Source organism: Emys orbicularis, chromosome 5 (assembly GCF_028017835.1).
Source record: "Emys orbicularis isolate rEmyOrb1 chromosome 5, rEmyOrb1.hap1, whole genome shotgun sequence".
Classification (NCBI taxonomy): domain Eukaryota; kingdom Metazoa; phylum Chordata; order Testudines; family Emydidae; genus Emys; species Emys orbicularis.
Genome location: NC_088687.1, coordinates 41,136,627 through 41,158,602, shown reverse-complemented (window position 1 = coordinate 41,158,602; position 21,976 = coordinate 41,136,627). Strand labels below are relative to the sequence as shown.

The window sequence follows — 21,976 nt, the reverse complement described above, 5'->3', positions numbered from 1 at the left end:
CTACTGAAATAAATAAAGAGAAAGTTTAAAAAAATATTTGACAAAGGAAGGAAACTGTTTCTGCACTTTTCATTTAAATTAAGATGGTTAAAAGCAGCATTTTTCTTCTGCATAGTAAAGCCTCAAAGCTATATTAAGTCAATGTTCAACTGTAAACTTTTGAAAGCACCACCATAACGTTTTGTTCTGAGTTACAAACATTTCAGAATTACGAACAACTTCCATTCCCTCTAAGATTCTACTGTACAATCTAAACAGACCAGACAGACCAAGGGTTGGGAGGGAAGGGATGTAATTCACAAGCAGAGTGATGGTTTGAAAACATCATAGCAGTTCCATGATTATTTTTTGTTCTTGTTTTTGTTTTTTTGGTATTTCTTTAAATAATTGGAGTTTTGTTAGGAGAGGGTTAGCTAAGGAGAGAGACAAAGGGCAGAAGAGACGAGACACTGAAGGAAGAGGGATATAAGAGAGGGGATAGGTAGAATGAGGCTTAAGCAAAGAGACTTTGAGGAAGAAGGCAGGAGGGAGTTGGAGCAAACAGACTGTCAGAAGGGGAAAAAATGTCCAGTGTAAAATTGTAAAAAGCCATTGGGCACTGATGGCATGTTTAAAAACAAAGAATCAGATGCTCAATCTTCATTAATTTTAGCCACTTCAGTCAAGCTAGAAAACCTCCAAAGCTTTAGGAGAGAACTGAAATGCTTTGGAAAATTTGTTAATCTTATGTTCTGTTTTAGAATCTGAATGATCAAAAATACGTAATTTTTTCCCTGAGATTATGATCCAGATTCTGCTGTCAGTGTAAACCCATAGTAACTCCAATGACTCCAGCACAGCTACTCTGAAATTAGTGTTGTTACTAAGTTTACAATCTGTTCTATGGATTTAGCTTTATTCAGTAATAAATTTTGCTTGTTTCCTTAAATTTTGTTCAGCTTTTAGAGAATAAAAATGTAAATATTGGGGGGAATGGAGGGCAGAGGGAATACAAGCAAATCCTGCAACTCAAAACAATGCTAGTTAACTTTCATACCTGCTGTCTATATACTTTTTGGCCAAAGAACTCAACCTACTCTCTCTGTACCTCTTAAAGTAAAGCGATAGATGGAGACAATATAATAAATGGGCAGATAGATGAAGTTGAGCCAGAAGTGATTCTCAATTCTTGGGGCCAGAGATGCAGTTCTAATGGTAGCGAATTACAGAGCTGCACATATCTATTTTTTTAATAGTCACTGTCAACCTTAATGCTGCCGCTTAATGTTTGGAAAATGATGCCCATGATGATTAAAATGGAAGAGGCTGGTCTGTTCAGTTTCTTGCTTTCCGCCAGTACTAGATATGGAGCCTGTTTATACACAAACTCAAGAGCCCATGGCCACTTTACCCATGAGAGGGGAGGAAATCTCTGAGGATTCTCTTTGCGGGGCTTTCCCCCCTACTGTTCTATTGAGGAAGATGGTGTATGATGGGGCTGGCTGCCACAATCTGATTAAGAAAACTGTGGGCTGTTTGAATTAACAAACAATAGGACTGACTCTCCACTAATTTACACCAATGTAAACTGGAAGTAACTCCGTGGATTTCAATGAAGTTACAGTAGTGTAAAATTTATATGAGAGGAGAATTAGGCCCTATATATGTAATGGGTGGTACTTTTTTATTACACTACAAATAATGCTGCACTATGCCAAATCAATGGTAAATAATGTTAGCCTGGTATTTCTAAATCCTGTTGTTGTAATTCTGGACATTATCCCTCTCCACTGATTTTGATGACAGTTTTGCAGTTGATTTCATATGAACACGAGCAGGTTCTCTTCTTATGATTTTCTGGTGCACAGTGACACCTATAGAAAGTAAGTTATAGCACATAGAAATATGGTTTTCATATCCAACATTACTTTTTGGCTTTAGGTAGTTACAGTTCTTTTGGTGTGTGCTTTAGTGGTTTTTTTCCTTCAGTGAATATTTGTAATTGCATTTAATATAAAGCCTTGCAAAATTCCCATGAACATATTCCAACCCAGATACAAAAACTACTGTCACACTCTGATAAAGAGGACGATAACAATTCTTTTAAAATGTATAGTTTTTTATTCCCCCATCCAAAGAAAATTGCTCATCCAGAGTGGGTGGGTGGGTAAACAGAAATTTGCAAGGCTACAATGTCGGGTGGGTATCTATATGTAGCTATTAGCTGAGGCTTTCTTAAAAACCATTACTCTTCTCTCTGAAATAGTTCTTTGATAGTTTTGATTTAACAGTACTGATTATGCTGGCCTTGGCCTTCAGATCACTTTGACTATTATCAGATGTCTTTCATTAGTAACATAGTAGTTTAAAATAAAATTGATGCATAAAATGTATTGTAATGAGATGCAAACTTCAGTAACTTTAAGGAATGATATAAATATGTGCATCCAGTACTGCTTTCAGGTATATTTGCAGTCATTATGTTAGGTGAGAACTTTATAATACTGTGGGTGTCCTGCATGATAGTGGTGGTTCTACCAGAGTATATACTTTTGTTGTCTTAAAGAGTATTTTTTCTAAATAGCCTGATTCTGTAATGTGGTTTCATTGGAATTGAGCTTGATTTACTTTAATGTATATTAGAGTAGAATCAGGCCCAGGGGATGTTAAGAGAAATAAGTATTCTTAGGCTGTATCCTACAAAGACTTAGACATATGTTTAACTTTATGCATTGTGCATAGTCCCATTGACTTTAGGGGGACTACTTGGTGTGTACAGTTAAATATATATGTCTTTGCAGGACTGGAGCCTTGGGCTGCTGTGTCTTCTAACTTATATTAATAAAACAGCCTCCTTTGGTGACTACTTTTTTTTTTAAGTGGGTTTAGGAGGAAAGAAGTAAAAATTATACTCCAAATGTGAGAACAGAAGAAAGATCATGTTTGGATTTTTTTGTTTATGAAATCTGTCTCCAAGAAAGTAATTTATTAAATATGAAGAAGGCAATGGACACATGTGCAGACTCTGAACTTAAAAAGAAAGTGCACTCTTCTGGCATTAATTTTAGTGAGGACTCTTATTTATGCTTTGTGCTTAAAGATCTAGTTTTCTTTGGGGCATTTTTTAAAAAATGCAGCTGTGACAGTTTTCCATTTTCTTAACATGTTTGTTTTTTCTTTGTAGTGTTGTGAAGTAATCGCCCAGTACTAAATGTATTAAAATTGAGGTTAGAAAAATTGCTGGATTAATGTGCATAAATACAAATCCAATGTCTGATTTTTATCAGGGCCTGTCTACACAATCGGTTTGGTAATATTAACCATGCATTCAATATATCTGAGGTTGTACAGGGTGAGTGATGCAACCTGACATGCTGTGGTAGAATAGTACAACAGAATGACAACTGGAAAATTGCAAACTAATTAATAATCACAAAAGTTTTTAAATTTTATTTTTAAAGCACATGCATGTGGTGCCCTTTGGGCACCCATGTCTGAAAATTTTCCTTGATATTTTTTGCAAATCTGTTGCTAGCTGACATTATTGGTTAATTTGTATTTGACTCTACTTTTGAGTGGGGAAGAAAATAAACTAATGATACTTCATTGGAGCAGAAGGACATATTTATGACACGTGCAGTAAAAGTTTGATAATATATGTAAAATCTTTGCCAAAATGGTTAAAACCGTTAGGAGAAATAAATGAGTGTCTCCATAAAAACATAAACAAACACTAAAAGATGTTGTAAACAGTGGGTACTAACAGGAAAAATAAGGGTTGCTATTTACCAGTATCTTTTTCACGTCTGTTGAACTGCAATAAAAGACACAAGTACATGATAGTGCTGTTTTGGAACATGCACGTTCTTTGTGAAGAGGCAGCATAACTTAGATGCAAAGCTCCAGTGGGTTTACTAGCAGAAAACTTAAAGCTTTTAACATTCTTCGCCTCATGGAGAGTTACCTCATATTATCCTCTGGATTTACTTTTTTATTGTTTAGGTTCACTAAATTGGGGCTGAGGGTTAGAAAAAAATGTAAAATGAAGTTTGTGCGTAATAAACCATCACTGATAATTGAAGAGAACACTGTTTCATTTATTTAGGGGCTTCCAATATGCCTTTGCAAACCCTTGAAATATAATTGCAGGAATCCTTCAATTACTGCACGACTGTTACTGAGGGAGAAATCTGGAAAGTGTCTCCCATTAATTCTGATTTTGACAGAGGCAGTAATCAAGTCTGCTCAATGTAATGAAACTGACCAGAGTCTGAGATACTGCATTTGCTGTTTGCATTTTCCTTCACTGAATATTAACATTGTTTCTAAATCTTGCACTCTAGCAAGTGACCCTGACACAATGTAAGTTTTGACACGCTCTGTACAAAAGAGCAAGATACTACATCAACAGAGACAGGTCTAGGAGAAAATATCCTTGGTTTCTTGGGCAGTGCATATCACAGAAAGCCATATATGTTAGATGCGAAGCAGACTGATTCCAGAAGAGCAGAATGTCTTTGCAGCTCCCTGGGAGTTCTGGGACTGCTTTCGGTGGGGATGGAGAGCCTGGAGCACTCATGTAAATAAACTTCCCCCATCCTCATAATTATCTATACTGTACCTGTACCCATGTGTAATCTGCAGCACTTCCTACAACCTCAGGGTTGGATTAATTCCCATCATGGGCCCGTTGTCTCCCAAGATACAATCATCCAAAGCATTTTAATTTAACTATAATAACTTTAATTAAATCAGAAGGACAAGTAACAAGGAAATGACGTACCAGCAAAATAATCAAGTTAGCACAGTCCTTGTTTAAAAGGTACATCCTGCCGTGCTGGAAGAGGAAGATTGTGTTATCAGAGAAAGCAGAGTTATCTCACCCCTAGGGGGTTCCTCCAACTCAGGATTGAAGTACATTGGCAGAGAATGGTGAAGAAGCTTGCACTGATGCAACTCCTGCTGTACCTGCTCTGTGGGCAAATGGACGACATGTATATCATCAGAGCTGGCAATTCAGTAAACTTCACAAATACTAGATTAACTTATTTTTAAAAATATGTTGGATCCTTGTACTCAGAGTTCTTTTATTAGGGGGTGGCCATGTTAGTCTGTATCCACAAAAACAACAAGGAGTTTGGTGGCACCTTAAAGATTAACAGATTTATTTGGGCATAAGCTTTTGTGGGTAAAATACTGCTGTGTCTTTTAAGCATGTTATTAAAGGTAGTGGTTTGGACAAACAAATTTGAGAATGAAATCCATCCTGCCAACTGAAACACACACAAGAAACATTACCTATGGAGAACACAAGAATGGTCCATCTAGCTTAGTATCCTGGCTTCTGACTGGGGCCAAAGCCAGATGTTTCAGAGGGAATGAACAGAACAGGGCAGTTATCTAGTGATCCGTCCCCTGTTGTCTAGTCACAGCATCTGGCAGTCAGAGGCTTAGGAACATCCAGAACATAGGGTTGAATCTCTGACCATCTTGGCTAATAGCTACTAATGGACCTATCCTCCATGAACTCATCTAATTCTTTTTTGAACCCAGTTATACTGTTGGCCTTCACAATACCCTTGCAACAAGTTCCACAGGTTGACTGTGCGTTGTATGAAGTACTTCCTTAGGTTTGTTTTAAACCTCCTGCCTTGTACTTTCATCAGGTGACACCTAGTTCTTGTCTTATGTGAAGGGGGTAAATAATGCTTCCTTTATTCACTTTCTCCACACGCCTCATGATTTTATAGACCTGTATCATATTCTCACCTCCCCACCGTTGTCTCTTTCCCAGACTGAACAGTCCCAGCCTTTTTACTCTCTGCATATGGAAACTGTTTCATACCCCTAATCATTTTTGTTGCCCTTTTCTATACCTTTTCCAAGTCTAATGTATCTTTTTTGAGAGGGAGCGACCAGAACTGTTCACAGTTCTGAAGGTATGGGTGTAATGTGGATTTATACAGTGACATATTATCAGTCGTCTTATGTATCCCTTTCCTAATGGTTCCTAACATTCTGTTAGCTTTTTTGATTGCCAGTGCACATTGAGGAAAGAGAACTAGCCACAATGACTCCAAGATCTTTCTTGACTGATAACAGCTAATTTAGACCCCATTATTTTGTATGTGTAGCTGAGATTGCTTTCCAGTGTGCATTACTTTGCATTTATCAACATTCAATTTCATCTGCCATTTTGTTATTGCTGAACTATTGTAAATTAAGGGTATGATTCAGGAGAAGCACTTGCTTAACTTCAACCCTGTGTTTAAGTCCCATTGAAGTTCAAAAGGACGTCAGTATGTGCGTAAGAGAGGTGCTTGAATAGAGATGCTTTTCTTATTCGGGGTCGGTATGAATCTTTTTTTTTTTTTAAGTCTCATTTGTGCATGTAATTGTGGCTGCATAGAATAACTGTGATAGTGCATGCAAATGTTGATATAGGCTTCTAAGAGCCAAATTTTGCCTTCCTTATTCATACTGAATAATCCCTTATTATGCAATTAGTTACATTGATTATGCTTAGTAAGACGCTATTTGTTGTGAATAAGGATGGCAAAATTGGGCCCTAAACGGGGGTAACTGCAGTGCAGGCCATTTCTCTCCCCTTTTAACTGAATTTGGAAGGGTTCATGCAGCTCTAATGAGAAGACACTTACTTACTACAACTATTGTCATGGAACATTTCAGCAAGAAGAAAACTAGCCTCTTTTGTAGCTCACCCTGAATGCCCAGCCCTCTGAGGAGTGCATGAGACCCTGCTCTTAGCAAAATTAAAAGTTTTGGGATTTGGGTGAATCCTGGACAGAAATTAGCTGATCAGGAAGCAATAATTAACAAGAGAGTTCAGATGCATCAGTATCTTTCCAGGCTGTTTTTAGGTTTAGTATTTTAGTGATGCTTTTTATGGCTCTATTTTCCATTCTATGTAGACACCTCTTTATGTTGTCAACCATGGGGAGACTGGGCCAATTCGATGCAACAGATGCAAAGCCTATATGTGTCCCTTCATGCAGTTCATTGAAGGGGGAAGAAAGTATCAATGTGGATTTTGCAACTGCATAAATGATGGTAAGTGACATTTATCTACTATTTGTGTATATTATTCATTCATTAATGCTAACAGGAAACTGCATCTGTAGTATTATTTTCTTGATTTACTTACTTGGAGTAAAATCCTGGCCCCATCAAAGTGAATGGGAGTTTTTACCATGCATCTCTATAGGGCAGTCAGTACTTCATCTATGGAGTCTTTTTGGCATATTATTCGCTATGATCCAAATTCTCTATTCCTAGTCAGCCTGAATTAGTATTTAACTTTTGAAAACATTTATCGGTCAGTTTCTCAGCTTTTGCAAATCAGTTTGGTTCTGTTGAAATCAGGGAAGCTGCTCTGATTTTCGCAGAGGATTGAGCCCTTGTGTCTCATATCAATAGAAAAGATTTCAGGAAATATAATTGAACAGTTTTGAAGAAATAGCAGTAATTGAATATACTACATTACAAAAAATAAAGTTCAGTAGAGTTGTTCTGGTGACACCTTCACTCTTCTGTTTCCTTTTATGGAGGTAAAAATATGGAATTGGATTTCTTCATTATCACTTTAAACTGAGAATCACAGCTCTTAAACTGGTGCTGGGGAGACAGAACATTGCAACAATTAAAACACACGTTCTTTAATGGTGTGGCCCTGAAATGGGTAGAAAGAATAACTGGGTCTAGTATTTTTGCTCCACTCCACAAAGGCAATACAACCACAACTGGAAGATGATTTTTTGACAATATTCTCTCATATGATGGGCCTTCAACCTGCATATGAAAATTATTAGTGAGATGTACCCAATAAGATTCCATAAGAATTATTTTTTAAATAGTTTACTAAGAAAATATGCAGAAACTCTTTGGTCAAATCCACTTTTAAAAAGAAATGTACTGTAACAAAATACAGCCGCGCAAAACAGTAAAATCCAGTCTGTAGCTTCATCAAAAGTTTTCTTTTTTAAATGCTTTGTCAACACAGGATATGTTTTTTCTCTATTCCAAACTGCTAGCTAGAATTTCAAATGAAAATAAATTTATTTAAAAATGCTTAAGTGCCTGGCAAAGAACAAATTCTTAGAACAACGTAAGAATAGTCATGTCTGTGACCATGCATTTAATAGTTAAATCACCTATTAATCTTACTGTGACAAGGCTTGGTTTTCACAGAAGATACCATGCCATATTTGTTCAAGTGTGCTGAATGTGACTCATAAGTAAGCGTTCTTTTGCTTTTGGCTGGATCCCAAGTCTTTGCCAGAACTAGTCTTTCTAGACGTTTGTATCAAGTTGGATTTCCTCAGCAGGATCACAGTGGTATAGTGCTTTCCCTAATACAGTAATCTTTTCAACTCTGAAACATGAACCTTGAAAGATTCATGCCAACTCTTTTTTGGCTTGAAGCTCAATCTTTTGGGCAAAGTATAGCAGATAGCAAGTTGTATTGTTTGTTCAATTTAAATTCTCATAAACACATACTGTGTGCATTATAAACAGTGTAAATATCGTCAAGTATTCATTAGAATATCAGTTTAAAGCATACTTTGTACTTTTATGGTGCCTTTCAACCAAGAGACTTAAAGCACTTTACAACTTTTAATTGAGCCTCAAAACTCCCCGGCGAGGTAGGTAAGCATTATCCCCATTTTACAGGGGGGAAAACTGAGATGTAAAAAGCTTAAGTGAAGGTATCCGAGAAGGAATTGGCAAAGGGTTGCTGCCTTCTCTTGCTATGAAAATTAGACAAGAAATGTTTTTGCCATCCTCCAGTCTAGATGCAACTATTTAATTTTCTTAGGACTCATTTCCTAAGGTTGTCAAGAATCCTGCAGTGTAATCTGTCATTCGCTTTTAGTTGTGAAGTCCTGCACCTCTCCTCTGATTGCGGAATGCTCCCGACACAGTGGAACAGAACAGAAGGCCAGGATTTGTAAACCCTATTAGAGCTACCTTCTATGAGGCAGAACTTGTGGGTGGAGTGGGGCTGGCTGGTGGAGAGGTGGTGCTGCTGACTCTGATTCTGCAGATCCATTGGCATCTATCACTGGGACTACGACAGCTTCAGGTTTGCAGTAGCAAGCCTGGAGTAGTCCTGCTGTCCCTGCATCCTTGGAAAGGCAGATTCTTCTCCCCAGCCTGTACCATCCCCAACTACTCAAGCTTGTGCAGGATGAGTGTGGAAGATTCGAGTGTTCATGAGGGAAAAGATCCAGTCCTTCAAACACAGTAGTAGCACACGTGACAATAAGCACAAAATAACTTTTTTCTTTTTAAAACTGTGCTGTTTCTGCATAAAATTAGTTGCCCTGCTAAGCATTTGCACTCCTTCCTCAAGTCATGAAATGGGAGGTTGCATTGGTTCCGTGTTGTTTATTAAAAGAAGAAAAATCAGTTTTACTGTTTTGTTTCTTTAGTCCCTCCATTCTTCTTTCAACATCTGGACCACATTGGCAGAAGAACAGACCACTACGAGAGGCCAGAGTTATCTCTAGGATCATATGAATATGTCGCTACATTGGATTATTGCAGAGTAAGTATTTCCAGCACAGAAAATTGTTTACAAATTTATGTCAAAACAAACGGAATCCTTTAAATACCTAAAGCAGAATAAAGGCTTTTTCTAGTTCACACCAGAAGTTCAGAAGTCTATGAACATTTTCAAAATTGTAGCTGGAAGCATAGAATGATATACCAAAACTACCTTCCCTCCCCCCCCATTAACATTGTTGCTCATGGTTCCTGTTATAACAATTGTTGAATTATATGACTGTCAAATAAGAATTAGAAGGCATTGCAGCAAAGTGTGTGAATCCACTAAGTTTCACCTGGGGCCTAGATTTGGTCCTAACTACATGGCATTGTTCTAGAGGCTACAGTTGAGATTTTCAAAGCAGTGTCATGTGTTAGTTACATGTCTTCTGTTAATTTTAAAGGCAGATGTGTGGCTAAATCTCATTCTCTGCTTTGAAAATCTCAGCCTAAGAATTTGACCTACCAGTTTTCCCAAAAATGAAAAGTTGCTTGTTTGACCACTAGGTTAGCTGTAGAAGTATGATTTGGTCTTCATATTATGAACTCACTGAGGGCCTGATCCAAAGCCCATTGAAGTGAATGGAAGTCTTTCCCGTGATTCCGGTGTACTTTGGGAAAGGCCCTTAAACTGTAGGTGGGGAGTGGGGGAATTAAGAGAATTCCCAATAGAGCTTGAACAGTTCAGCATGGTTAATTGTAAAAATAAATCATAATGGTTGTGGGTGACTTAGAGATCTGAGGTTCGAAACAGACTACCTGGAGCCCCCATTTCATAACCCAGCAGGGTCACATAAGCCCTTTACATTTCTGCGGTTGATAAACTGAGTTTTCTCTGTTCTTTGTAGATGCGAATGATCCCCTGGTACTTTTGGTAAGAGTAATGGTTTGCCTAATGTTCTTGGCTAAACATACACTTCCCATCCCTACTTGTGTGCACACAGGTTGCTGTGCACAGCATGTCTGCCTGGCTGCCTTCCTACCCCAGAGGTGGCTTCAAATTGTGAACCTGTCCTTACCAGGAGTTCACTTTTTTAAAACAATTGCAGACACGTGTTGTGCTTATCTGTAGAAGCAGTTTAGCTCAGTCAGATGTCTAAGCACATTATTGTTCTTAGAGCTCAGACATCTAAACACCTTAAATGGAGGAAAAGATTTTAAAATCCAGCCTTTTGTTAACTTAAACCATGTACAGCACTACTGTAACCTTTTAGATTTTTCTGTCTTCTTCTGTGGGGAGGTCAGTAATAGCTGATCAAACTCCTTATCCATGTTAGAAATCTGGCCAAAAACTAATCTAAGCTTAATCCAGAAAAGTGTTGATAAAAATAAAGTGTAGGTACATGTTAAGTCTTATAAAATCAAGAGATATTTGAAATGCATTTCCCCACCACCACCTCCAGGGAGACTGATAAAGTAAATAGCTTTCTCAAATTAACATTAAATAGCAGACAACACCTCTGAAGACAGATTGGGCTAGTATTTGATCGTGGTTCCTGTTAATAGTAAACTGGTGACAATTAGTGCCTGAGCAGTGATGGAGTGTTTCCACTCACAGAAAACATGTGTGGCTATTTATATTAGTTTCATAAAGAATTCTTTTCCTAAGGGCCCTAATCCTGCAAGGAGAAGTGTGTGGTTGGATCCCTGTGTCCACGTGGAGCCTATGGGATTCAGGAGGGCTCAGTCCAGGTGGAGGGATCTGTCTTGGTGGTTCTAGTGCACAATCAAAAAATGGCTTATCATTTTGGGTATGTGCTAGATTTGTTCGAACATACGTGCCACGCACATAAAATTATTTGAGAGAACTTGCTGGTATTTTCCCAAGTATGAAGTATTTAAATCCTTGTTTGAACATACCTTTGCTCACTTTTAGCTTAATTCACAGTATGTCAAGTGTGATCTTCTCTGTCCATCCACATCCACATTCAGTTCTCATCGTAGACCAACAAAACTCCTATTAGCTCCGGTGGAAGGAGGATCAAAGTCATGATAAGCTTAAGAATTTGTTCTGTGGCTGCATGGTCTTGAATGCCCTTAACTTCCATTGAAGTCAGGGATTTGGCTTCAGAACATCAATTTATTGCTAAGTTTTTAGTAAGCATGTATTTATGTTGTTAGTAAACTTGAGGAACTCAGCAAGCTGATTAGCTGACCCCATAGTTCACTGGGGGCCTGATTCAAAGATCATTGAAATGATTGGGAACCTTTTCATTGACTTCACTGGGATCTGGATCAGGTCTGAGATCTGAAATGAGCTCAAGTAGGAAAAAATAAATAAATATATAGTGCAGGAACCTCAGCTACAGTAAATGGAATGAATATATATATATATATATATATATATATATATTCATTCCATTTACTGTAGCTGAGGTTCCTGCACTATATAGATATGTAGGGAGGGGGAGGAATAGGAATATAGTACAGGAACCATAGCTACAGTAAATGGACGTAGCTCCATCGGTGCTGATTTTTATGGCAGCTGAAGCTGCCCAATAACTTTTGAAAATTAATTTGTCTATCGGGTGTGTCCATTAAAATATCTTCAAGATACTTGTTGTTTGTTCTAGAATTTGATTCTTTTGATTCAGGTAATAGTTTTATATCCAAAGCTTTTGTCATAAAGCTTAATTCATTCAGGAGCTCTGAGAAGTAGCTTTTTGTCAAGGAGCATGCTCTTATAATCTTGTCACAAAAGTGGATTTTCATGTGGATTTGTTTCAAGATTTATTTATTTTTTAAATAAACCCGTTAGAAATATAAAGCCTCTTTGGAAGTGTTAAGCTATTGCCTGTTGGGACTCTGACAGAGTTATTTGATATTTTTTTTCCTTTGGTCTGAGTCAATAAAGTTTATTTCTTTTCCAAATCTCAGACCAAAACTGAAGGATCACTTCCTTTGTGCTTATCAAACAATGAGGATGAACAGCTACAGAAAATGTTAACAAATAACAGCTGTTTTGTATTATTTTATTGCTCTTCTGTTAGGCGGATGTGGCAAAAGCACAACATCTCATTTCTATCATATATATGTCAGAAATTAGCCAAGATCGTTTTACAAACTGCTGTGGGATTTACAAAAGTACATTTGATTTTTTTTTTTTAAAGTAGGGTCCAAATACTGAAATCAAAACAGCTTGTAAAAACATGGCCTGCTTTTCCTCCCAGATCAGTAGAACTCCTTCCTTACAATGGTGCAAGTGAAGGGAGAATGAGGGCCATAGTTTTAAGTTTAGGGTAAATGTCTGGGGGATGGGAATGTTATAATTAAGGGGATAGGTAATGAGGAAGTGGAGCTTATCATTTATAGGTTTGTGTTTCAAATATGACTCAGTAAGTGACTGGGACTATTTATTTGATGGCTGTGGAACAGCCTACGTGATTGGCTTTGGACCATTTCCTAGTGGATGGGTGTCCACCTCATAAAAACAAACAAGCAAAAACGCCATTGCATGAGACCTTAAATAATGATCATTGCTAGTTTTAGTAGGGCAGCTAAAGACTGAACAGTCATGGAAACATGGAAATTCCATCATGAGGAATTCCATCATGATTTCAACAATTTCCATCCCACCATCAACCTCAGCCTGGACCAGTCCACACGAGATCCACTTGCTGGACACTACAGTACTAATAATAAACGATGGCCACATAAACACCACCCTATACCGGAAACCTACTGACCGCTATACTTACCTACATGCCTCCAGCTTTCATACAGACCACATCACACGATCCATTGTCTACAGCCAAGCTCTACGATACAATCGCATTTGCTCCAACCCCTCAGACCGAGACAAACACCTACAGGATCTCTATCAAGCGTTCTTACAACTACAATACCCACTTGCTGAAGTGAAAAAACAGATTGACAGAGCCAGATGAGTACCCAGAAGTCACCTACTACAGGACAGGCCCAACAAAGAAAGTAACAGAACGCCACTAGCCATCACCTTCAGTCAGCCCACAACTAAAACCTCTCCAGCGCATCATCAAGGATCTACAACCTATTCTGAAGGACAATCCATCACTCTCACAGATCTTGGGAGACAGGCCAGTCCTTGCTTACAGACAGACCCCAAACCTGAAGCAAATACTCACCAGCAACCACACACCACACAACAAAAACACTAACCCGGGAACCTATCCTTGCAACAAAGCCCATTACCAACTCTGTCCACATATCTATTCAGGGGATACCATCATAGGACCTAATCATATCAGCACACTATCAGAGGCTCGTTCACCTGCACATCTACCAATGTGATATATGCCATCATGTGCCAGCAATGCCCCTCTGCCATGTACATTGGCCAAACCGGACAGTCTCTACGTAAAAGAATAAATGGACACAAATCAGACGTCAAGAATTATAACATTCAAAAACCAGTTGGAGAACACTTCAGTCTCCCTGGCCATTCGATTACAGACCTAAAAGTCGCAATATTACAACAAAAAAACTTCAAAAACAGACTCCAACAAGAGACTGCTGAATTGGAATTAATTTGCAAATTGGACACCATTAAATTAGGCTTGAACAAAGATTGGGAGTGGATGGGCCATTACACAAAGTAAAACTATTTCTCCATGCTTATTCTCCCCTCCCCCCCCCCCCCCAGTTCCTCATATCTCCTTGTCAATTGCTGGAAATGGGCCATTTTCATTACCACTACAAACAGTTTTTTTTCTCTCCTGCTGATAAAAGCTCACCTTAACTGATCACTCTCCTTATAGTGTGTATAGTAACACCCATTGTTTCATGTTCTGTGTGTGTGTATATATATATCTTCCTACTGTATTTTCCACTACATGCATCCGATGAAGTAGGCTGTAGCCCACGAAAGCTTATGCTCAAATAAATTTGTTAGTCTCTAAGGTGCCACAAGTACTCCCGTTCTTTTCATGGAAACTGAACAGTCATGGAAACTGAACTACTGTCACCCCCAGCAGTGCCTTCAGAACAAAGCCAAGGAACATTTTGTGAAACATTTTAGGCCAGGTCTACACTACAAAGGTTTGTTTCTTTGATTGTAGCTATGTCAGTGGTATGAAAAAACCATACCCCCCAGCCAACATAGTATGCTGGAGAAGACCCTGTGTAGACACAATTATTCTGGCAGAAGAGTGCTTCTATCAGCTTAGCTAATTTGTTTGGGGAAGTGGTTTAGCTCCACTGATAAGAAACTTGTCCTGTTGGCATATGTTGTCTCTACACTAAGGAGCTCTGCTAGTATAGCTGAACCAGCTATAGTATTTGTAGTATAGGTAAAGGGTTAGAGAAGATTGCATTGCTGCTGCCCATGCTGTATTTGTTTTGTGTTGTGAATAAAGGACTTCAGTGTCCTGGTTGCTCAAAACCCCTTCACCAAAAAAGGACACTCCACCAGAGAAGTAGATTGCATCATGGAATGGGCCACCCAAATACCCTGAGAACCTGCTTCAATCTGGCAATAAAACTCCTTCTGACTGTGCACCCTTAGTTGTTACTTACCCTGTATAGGTTGCAGTGTGGAGTGGTATCATTAAACAGTTACAACCACATTCTTAAAGAAATCTTTCTTGAACCCCTTCTTCTGACCTTCAAACAGCCCCCCAGCGTCTTCAGGCTCATCATCAGAAGCAAGCTCCCCACAGAGCAGGACACACCTGCACTCAAAGCTGCAGCAGACCCTGACACAACAACGGATACAAAACCTGCAGACATTTCTCCACTGCTACAATGATCAACAACCCACTTCTCTGCGAAGACATATCTTCGTGGCTCCTAAGTATGCTTATCACAACATGTGGTATCCCCACTAAAGGCCCTAGTAATAACTAAATGGGCGAAACCAATCACTACGCTCTTGAATGAACTCTCTCACAGAAAAAATAAGACAAACACTATATCACCTCTGGGTGAGCACTTTTCACAAAATGATCACTCCATACCTGACCTCACAGTCTTCATCCTCAAAAGGAAACCTGCACACCTTCAAAAGATGACCCTAGGAGTTTAAATTCCTAACTTTGCTAGACATTAAAAATCATGGACTGAATAGAGACACTGGATTTACGGCTTATGACAACAGTCTATAACCCACTAACAAACCTGCCCCCCTCCCCAACTGCCCTTTTTTTTTCTTTTATCCCTTCCTTTCCCTATGACAGAAGGGGTGTTAATGGGCCACTTCACTTCAAATGGTTCCTTGAAATAGGTGTTAACTACTTGTGCTAAATCGGGTCGGCAACCTATGGCACAAGTGTCAAAGACGGCACGTGAGCTGATTTTTAATGGCATGCTGCTGCCTGCCGGAGTCCCGGCAGGCAGCAGCGTGCCATTAAAAATGCTGCCTGGCCCGCCCTTCTCCGCCCCCCCCCCCGCCGCCCCCTCCCGCGGGGGCAGGGGGCAGAAGCTTGGTCCTGCCGGCTCCCCTGCCTTTTCCTGTAGTGTGCTGGGTTCCTGCCCCTCTTCCTTCTCTCCATCTCTCTCTCCCCGTGCCAGCCGATCAGCTGATGGCCCTTGCGAGGGAGGGGGTCAGGAAGGAGCAGAGTCATCGTGCTCGCTGCTCCCGGCGGAGGCAGAGAAGAAGCAGGGGCAGGGCTTTGGGGAAGGGGGGGTGGAATAGGGGCATATCCCCCCCCAGCCCTGACCCCCCCACATACCTCCCAGCCCTCTGCCCTGACCCCCCCACACACACCCAGCCCTGAGCCCCGCACACACCCCAGACCCCTGCCCTGAGCCTTGCCTCCCCCCACACACACACCCAGCCCTCTGCCTTGAGCTCCGCAGCCCTGCACACCCCCCAGGCCCGTGCCCAACACCCCCCCCAGGCCCCTGCCCTGAGCCCTGTACCCCCCTTATACACACCCAGACCTCTGCTTGACTCCTTCACCCCCTCCCCCACACATACCCAGCCTCCCTCACCCCATGCCCTGACACCTGCACCCCCCTCACATGCCCCCAGCCCTCTGCTCTGACTCTTGCACCCCCCCACATACCCAGCCCCCCCACACCCCATGCACCGCCCACATCCTCACCCCCACCCTGAGCACCAAACGGGAGCTCCTGCACCCCGCCCCCCACTTTCCCACCTGCACCCCTCGCACCAAATGGGAGCTGCCCAGGTAAGTGCCCCACACCCAAACCTCCTGCCCCAACCCTCCCTCATTCTAGCTCCTGGCCAGACTCTACACCCCAACCCCCAGCCTGCTCCTTCACCCCCAGCCCTGTGCTCAGTGCACTCCCACCCTCAGTTCAGTGCAGAGAGAGGAAGAGAATGGGCCAGAACCAGAGAGAAGGTAGGTACCCACTGTATGTGGGCCGGGCCGGGACCCCAGACCGGCAGCAGGCTGAGCGGGTCTGGCAGCCAGGATCCCAGCTGCCAGGAGCCGGTGGATGGCATTAGGGTTACCATTCGTCCAGATTTTCCCGGACATGTCCGGCTTTTTGTGTTAAAAATAGCGTCCGGGGGAAAATTTGTAAATAGCTAAAAATGTCCGGGATTTCCCCCCCATGCAGAGCGAGGCGCGGCTGGGAGGGCTGCAGGAAATTCAGCCGCTCGCATGGGGCTCTGGCAGCCAGAGCCCTTCCCCCACAGCTTCAGATCATTGGCCGGGCTGGACTCCAGCAGCTGTGGAGCTACTCTCCCCCCGCCCCCCATTCTTGGATCGCCGGCCGGCCGGGCCGTTCGCATCGGGCCTCGGCAGCTCCTCCTCCCCCCACTTCTCCTTCTCCCCTGCTCCCTCGCTCCGGCAGCACTGTGCAGGGGCAGGGACCGGGTTGTGTGTTGCGCTGGGGAGCGCAGCCACGTGTTGGGCTCCAGCCCCCTGGCAGGGTAAGGGGGCCAGGGGGCTGGAGACGGGGCAGGGGGTTTCTGGAGGGGGCAGTCAAGGGACAGAGAGGGGGACGGTTGGATGGGTCAGGGGTTCTGGAGGTCCTGTCAGGGGGCGGGGAGTGGTTGGATAGGGCGTGGGAGTCCCGGGGGTCTGTCTGGGGGAGGGGGTGTGGATATGGGGTAGGGGTGTGGAGAGGGGTCGAGGCAGGCAAGGAGCAGAGGGGGTTGGATGGGTCGGGAGTTCTGGGGGTCCTCTCAGGGGGCGGGGAGCGGTTGGATAGGGCGTGGGAGTCCCGGGGGTCTGTCTGGGGGTGTGAATATGAGGCAGGGGTGTGGTTAAGGGTCGGGGCAGTCAGGGGACAGGTAGGGTCCTAGGGGGGCAGTTAGGGTGGGGGGTTCTCAGGAGGGGGCAGTCAGGGGACAAGAAGCAGGGAGGCTTAGATAGGGGGTGGAGGTCCCAGGAGGGGGCAGTCAGGGGACAAGGAGTGTGGGGGGGTTGGCGGTTCTGAGGGGGGCAGTCAGGGGGTGGGAAGTGGGAGGGAGTGGATGGGGGCGGGGCTAGAGCGGGACTTCCCCCCCAGTGTCCTCTTTTTTGATTGTGGAAATATGGTAACCCTAATGGAACCCCTGAGCGGCAGTGGCCTGAGCTGCTCAGCCCACGCCACTGCCGGTCTGGGGTCCTGGCCGCCTGCCCCGCACAGCCCACTGCCGGTCTGGGGTTCTGGCTGCCGGACCCTTGCCAGCCGGGGTCCCAGCCGCAGGCCCCGCTCAGCCCGCTGCCGGCCTAGGTGAACAGAACCCCAGACCAGCAGCGGGCTGAGTGGGCCGGCGGCCCAAGATTAAATTTTAAATGAAGCTTCTTAAACATTTTGAAAACCTTGTTTATTTTACAATACAACAATAGTTTAGTTATATAATATATAGACTTGTAGAGAGAGACCTTCTAAAAAACATTAAAATTTATTACCGGCACACGAAACCTTAAATTAAAGTGAATAAATGAAGAACTCGGCACACCACTTCTGAAAGGTTGCCGACCCCTGTGCTAAACAATCTGTTCTACTCTGAGGGTTAGTCTACACTGGCAACGCTAAAGCGCTGCTGTGGCAGCGCTTTAACATGCCTTGTGTGGTCACAGCACAGTCAGTCTTTAACTAGTCAGTCTTTAGTTTCCCTACTAAAAACCACCTCCATGAGGGGCGTAGCTCCCAGTGCTGGTGCACTGTCTACACTGGCGCTTTGCAGCGCTGAAACTTGCTGTGCTCAGGGGGGTGTTTTTTTCACACCTCTGAGCGAGAAAGTTGCAGCGCTGTAAATTGCCTGTGTAGACAAGCCTTGAGTCTGAGTATGTTTCCCAGACCTGAAGAAAAGCTCTGTGTAAGCTTGAAAGCTTGTCTCTCTCACCATCAGAAGTTGGCTCAATAAAAGAAATTACCTCACCCACTTTTTAACAACTTTATAAATAAACATTATACATAGAAACTTGGTGTAGCTTAGTACAGTATGTTCATCATTTATACATTACTTACAGTACGAACAAGAAATAACATGCAAGAAGTTTTACCCAGAAGAATCAGTACCAACCCAATATGTTGCTGGGTGCTAGCTCTGTTTACATATAAATGATATGAGCTCATGCTTTATTTATCTTGTATAAAATCAGCTTTTTCTCAAAGTACAGGGGACCTTTCAGTGGTTCGAAATTCAGCTGTTGTCAAGATTTGCTGGAGCACAAAACATACTTATTCATAGCCAGTCAAAGTGCAGGAGTTGCACTTCTGAGGAGAAAACCTTCTCCCAGGCTGCAAAAAGAAAAAGATTTTATATGTTGTTAAAAAGAATATTGTAGACAGAAAAGTTTGGTATCAGTTGTAATGCTTCTGGTGAAAGCTTTTTATCAGGCCTGGTCTTGGCCCTGAAAATGTTGAAGAGCATGCATGTCAGAATAAAAAGCACTTAACACAGCAGGCATCCTGAGGAGACTTGAATAAAGACAGTTAAGAAAGATGATCTATCATGAAAACATTAATATAAAGTACATGTCGAGTACAAAGAAAACACACACAATTCCTATCGACAACAGGACTCTGAATAGGCATAAAGGCCTGTCGTAGCTAATCTCAGATCCTAAAGTGACTGAGTTGTTTTGTTTAATTTTGATTGGTCTCCTATAGCTTATCAGTGTTTTGGTGCAAATGCTGATGAAAATTGAATTGAAGAATTTATGCTAGTGAAATGCTATTATACAAATGTACATGGAAAGGAAAAATAAAAGGTGTGCAAAGAGCCAAAGAGATGTTATTTAAACATTTGAAAGTTTACAGAAAACTTCCTGTAATATTTGTCCACTCCCAATAAACACCTTCACCTTGATGTTTTAGACTAGCAGGAAACTATTATCCTGTAATCTTTTATTCCAGAGATGGTGCTTTTCAAAGATTAGATCATCATTTTAATTATTATTTATTTATTTAGTATAGGTGTCAACCATCAAATAATTATTTGGATTGCCTGATTGAGCAGTCTGTAGATTTTTGTTGGCCTTAATGTGTCACTCTTCCTAGTTTTGCTTTGTGTATGTGGATGATGATTGTTTCTTTTCTGTAGAACAACAAGCCTCCAAACTCACCAGCCTATATCTTCATGATCGACGTGTCATATAGTAACATAAAGAGTGGCCTTGTTAAACTCATATGTAATGAGCTGAAGACTGTGCTGGATAAACTTCCAAGGTAAAGAGATCACAGTGTGTTTTATACAATTTTCCACATCTCAACAACTCACTTGCTGAACAGAGAAAACAAAAAAAGCTTCAGAAAATATCAAAATTATGATAAAAGAATTTTAGGACAATAATTGACAGATCATACTAGATGGTTGACAGTTCTAAAATAGTTTGACTGGCATCGAGACTTGCTTAACTTGTGAAAGGTAAAGAGCAGTTATGGAAGTTGAAGATTTGGTTGGTTTTTATGGTTTTAGAAACTTGAATAAAGACAGTTAAGAAAAATGATCTATCTTGAAAACATTAATATAAAGTACATGTAGAGTACAAAGAGAAAACACACAATTCCTATTGCTAACAGGATTCTGAATAGGTATAAAGGCCTGTCTTAGCTAATCTCAGTGCAGGATCAGATCCTAAATACTGTAATTAGATTTAAAAAAACCCACATTTTCTTCAAGAATTGTTTTTTTGCTTTCATATAGTTTTTAATTCCTTTAAGGGAAATAGTATTAACATTATCCATATAAGGCAGTCTAACAAAATTTGCTGATTTTTTTTTCCCCCACATGCCATGGCAGAGATTTCAATGTATCTTTGCACTCGGCTGCTGTAGATAAAATCTTTTGCAAGAAGATGAGATGAAATTACAATAGATATCACCCCCTTTTGTTAAAATTATTTTTATTATTATACGCATTTCTGAGATGCTAAAGGTATTGCTCTTTGTCTTTATTGTAAGGAGAATGAATTGCTGTTATCCTGTGATGACGTGTGAATGGCCTAAGCTGGGTCCAGCAGACAGGCAATTTACTCCGTGCCCATGCCTCTGGCAACCGTATCCCATGGGGGCAAGGCTTATAGTAATAAGGAAGTATATCTGCTCAGGGCAATTGGAGCTAAGGGTTTATGCCAGGCAGTTCTATGGAAATGGATCACTGATAGGCAGGAGAAAGGGCAAGTGAAGTGGGTAAGGAGTAAACCCAGATCCTCAAAAGTATTTAGGCACCTAACTGACTGGAAGGGTCTGGGGCTAGGTTACCCCAAGAGTCTCAGGAAAGGCAACTCCCATACCAAGTTAAAAGGGATTAGAGTTTTCTATCGCCTTATCAGGGCCTCTGTTTTTCCCATACTTGCTTAAAACTGTAAGGTTAAAATGTTCAAATTCGGGTGCTTAAAACCAGTCCCCCAAATATATATTTAGGCACTGAAGTCTCTGGAACTTGTGGGTGCTCAGCACCTCTAAAAATCAGGCTCTGAATATTAGGAGTTAAACCCCTATCAGGAAGGCTCTAAAGAGAACTGTGATGTGTTTGAGCCATGTTAGTTAATGCTGTCTGCTTCCACATCCATGACTAATCTTTAGACTCGTGAGAGAGGAAACTGCAAAATTCACTATTGAGGTGATACGTGAAGAGTATCCTCTTACAGAACTGCCCAGATGCATGTTGCTTAAGGGTGTTTTGGTTAACTAGCTAATGTGTGCACCTCTTTTCCACACAATAAAGGAATATATAAGTGCAGAGTATTATTAATCCTTTGGCTTTGTCAAGATACTGTACGTTGGAATAGCCTTCTTGGTGGTTACATCAGTAACCCAGTAACAGTGTCTGAGTGGCAGGGGAGAATTAGAACCTTCCCTTCAGAAATGATTCATCTATCTAGGTGCAGTTTGCGAAGTTATTTCAAATATGTCATAATGTAGCCCAGGAAGTATAGACCATTGATTCATTTTTGATCAAAGTAATCCTTTTATGATCAGGCTGTGTTCCCATGAGCCAAGAATGGCAGATTAACATTCTACACTGACATAAGAATTACAGATTGGAGAAAAGAAAAATGAGAATTTTTACATTTTAAATTAACTTTGTGAATCGTCATAGGCA

The 21,976-nt window shown here is 41.4% G+C and overlaps 1 protein-coding gene across 1 annotated transcript in view; it reads left to right on the top strand.

The window, feature by feature from the left end:
* Positions 1 to 21,976, top strand: part of SEC24D (SEC24 homolog D, COPII coat complex component) — an 82,722-nt gene that overhangs the window by 41,379 nt on the left and 19,367 nt on the right. The window contains exons 8-10 of the mRNA XM_065405121.1: positions 6,912 to 7,050; positions 9,432 to 9,547; positions 19,973 to 20,097. Of these exons, the coding sequence (XP_065261193.1) occupies positions 6,912 to 7,050; positions 9,432 to 9,547; positions 19,973 to 20,097 (380 nt within the window). The remainder of the gene's footprint in view (positions 1 to 6,911; positions 7,051 to 9,431; positions 9,548 to 19,972; positions 20,098 to 21,976) is intronic.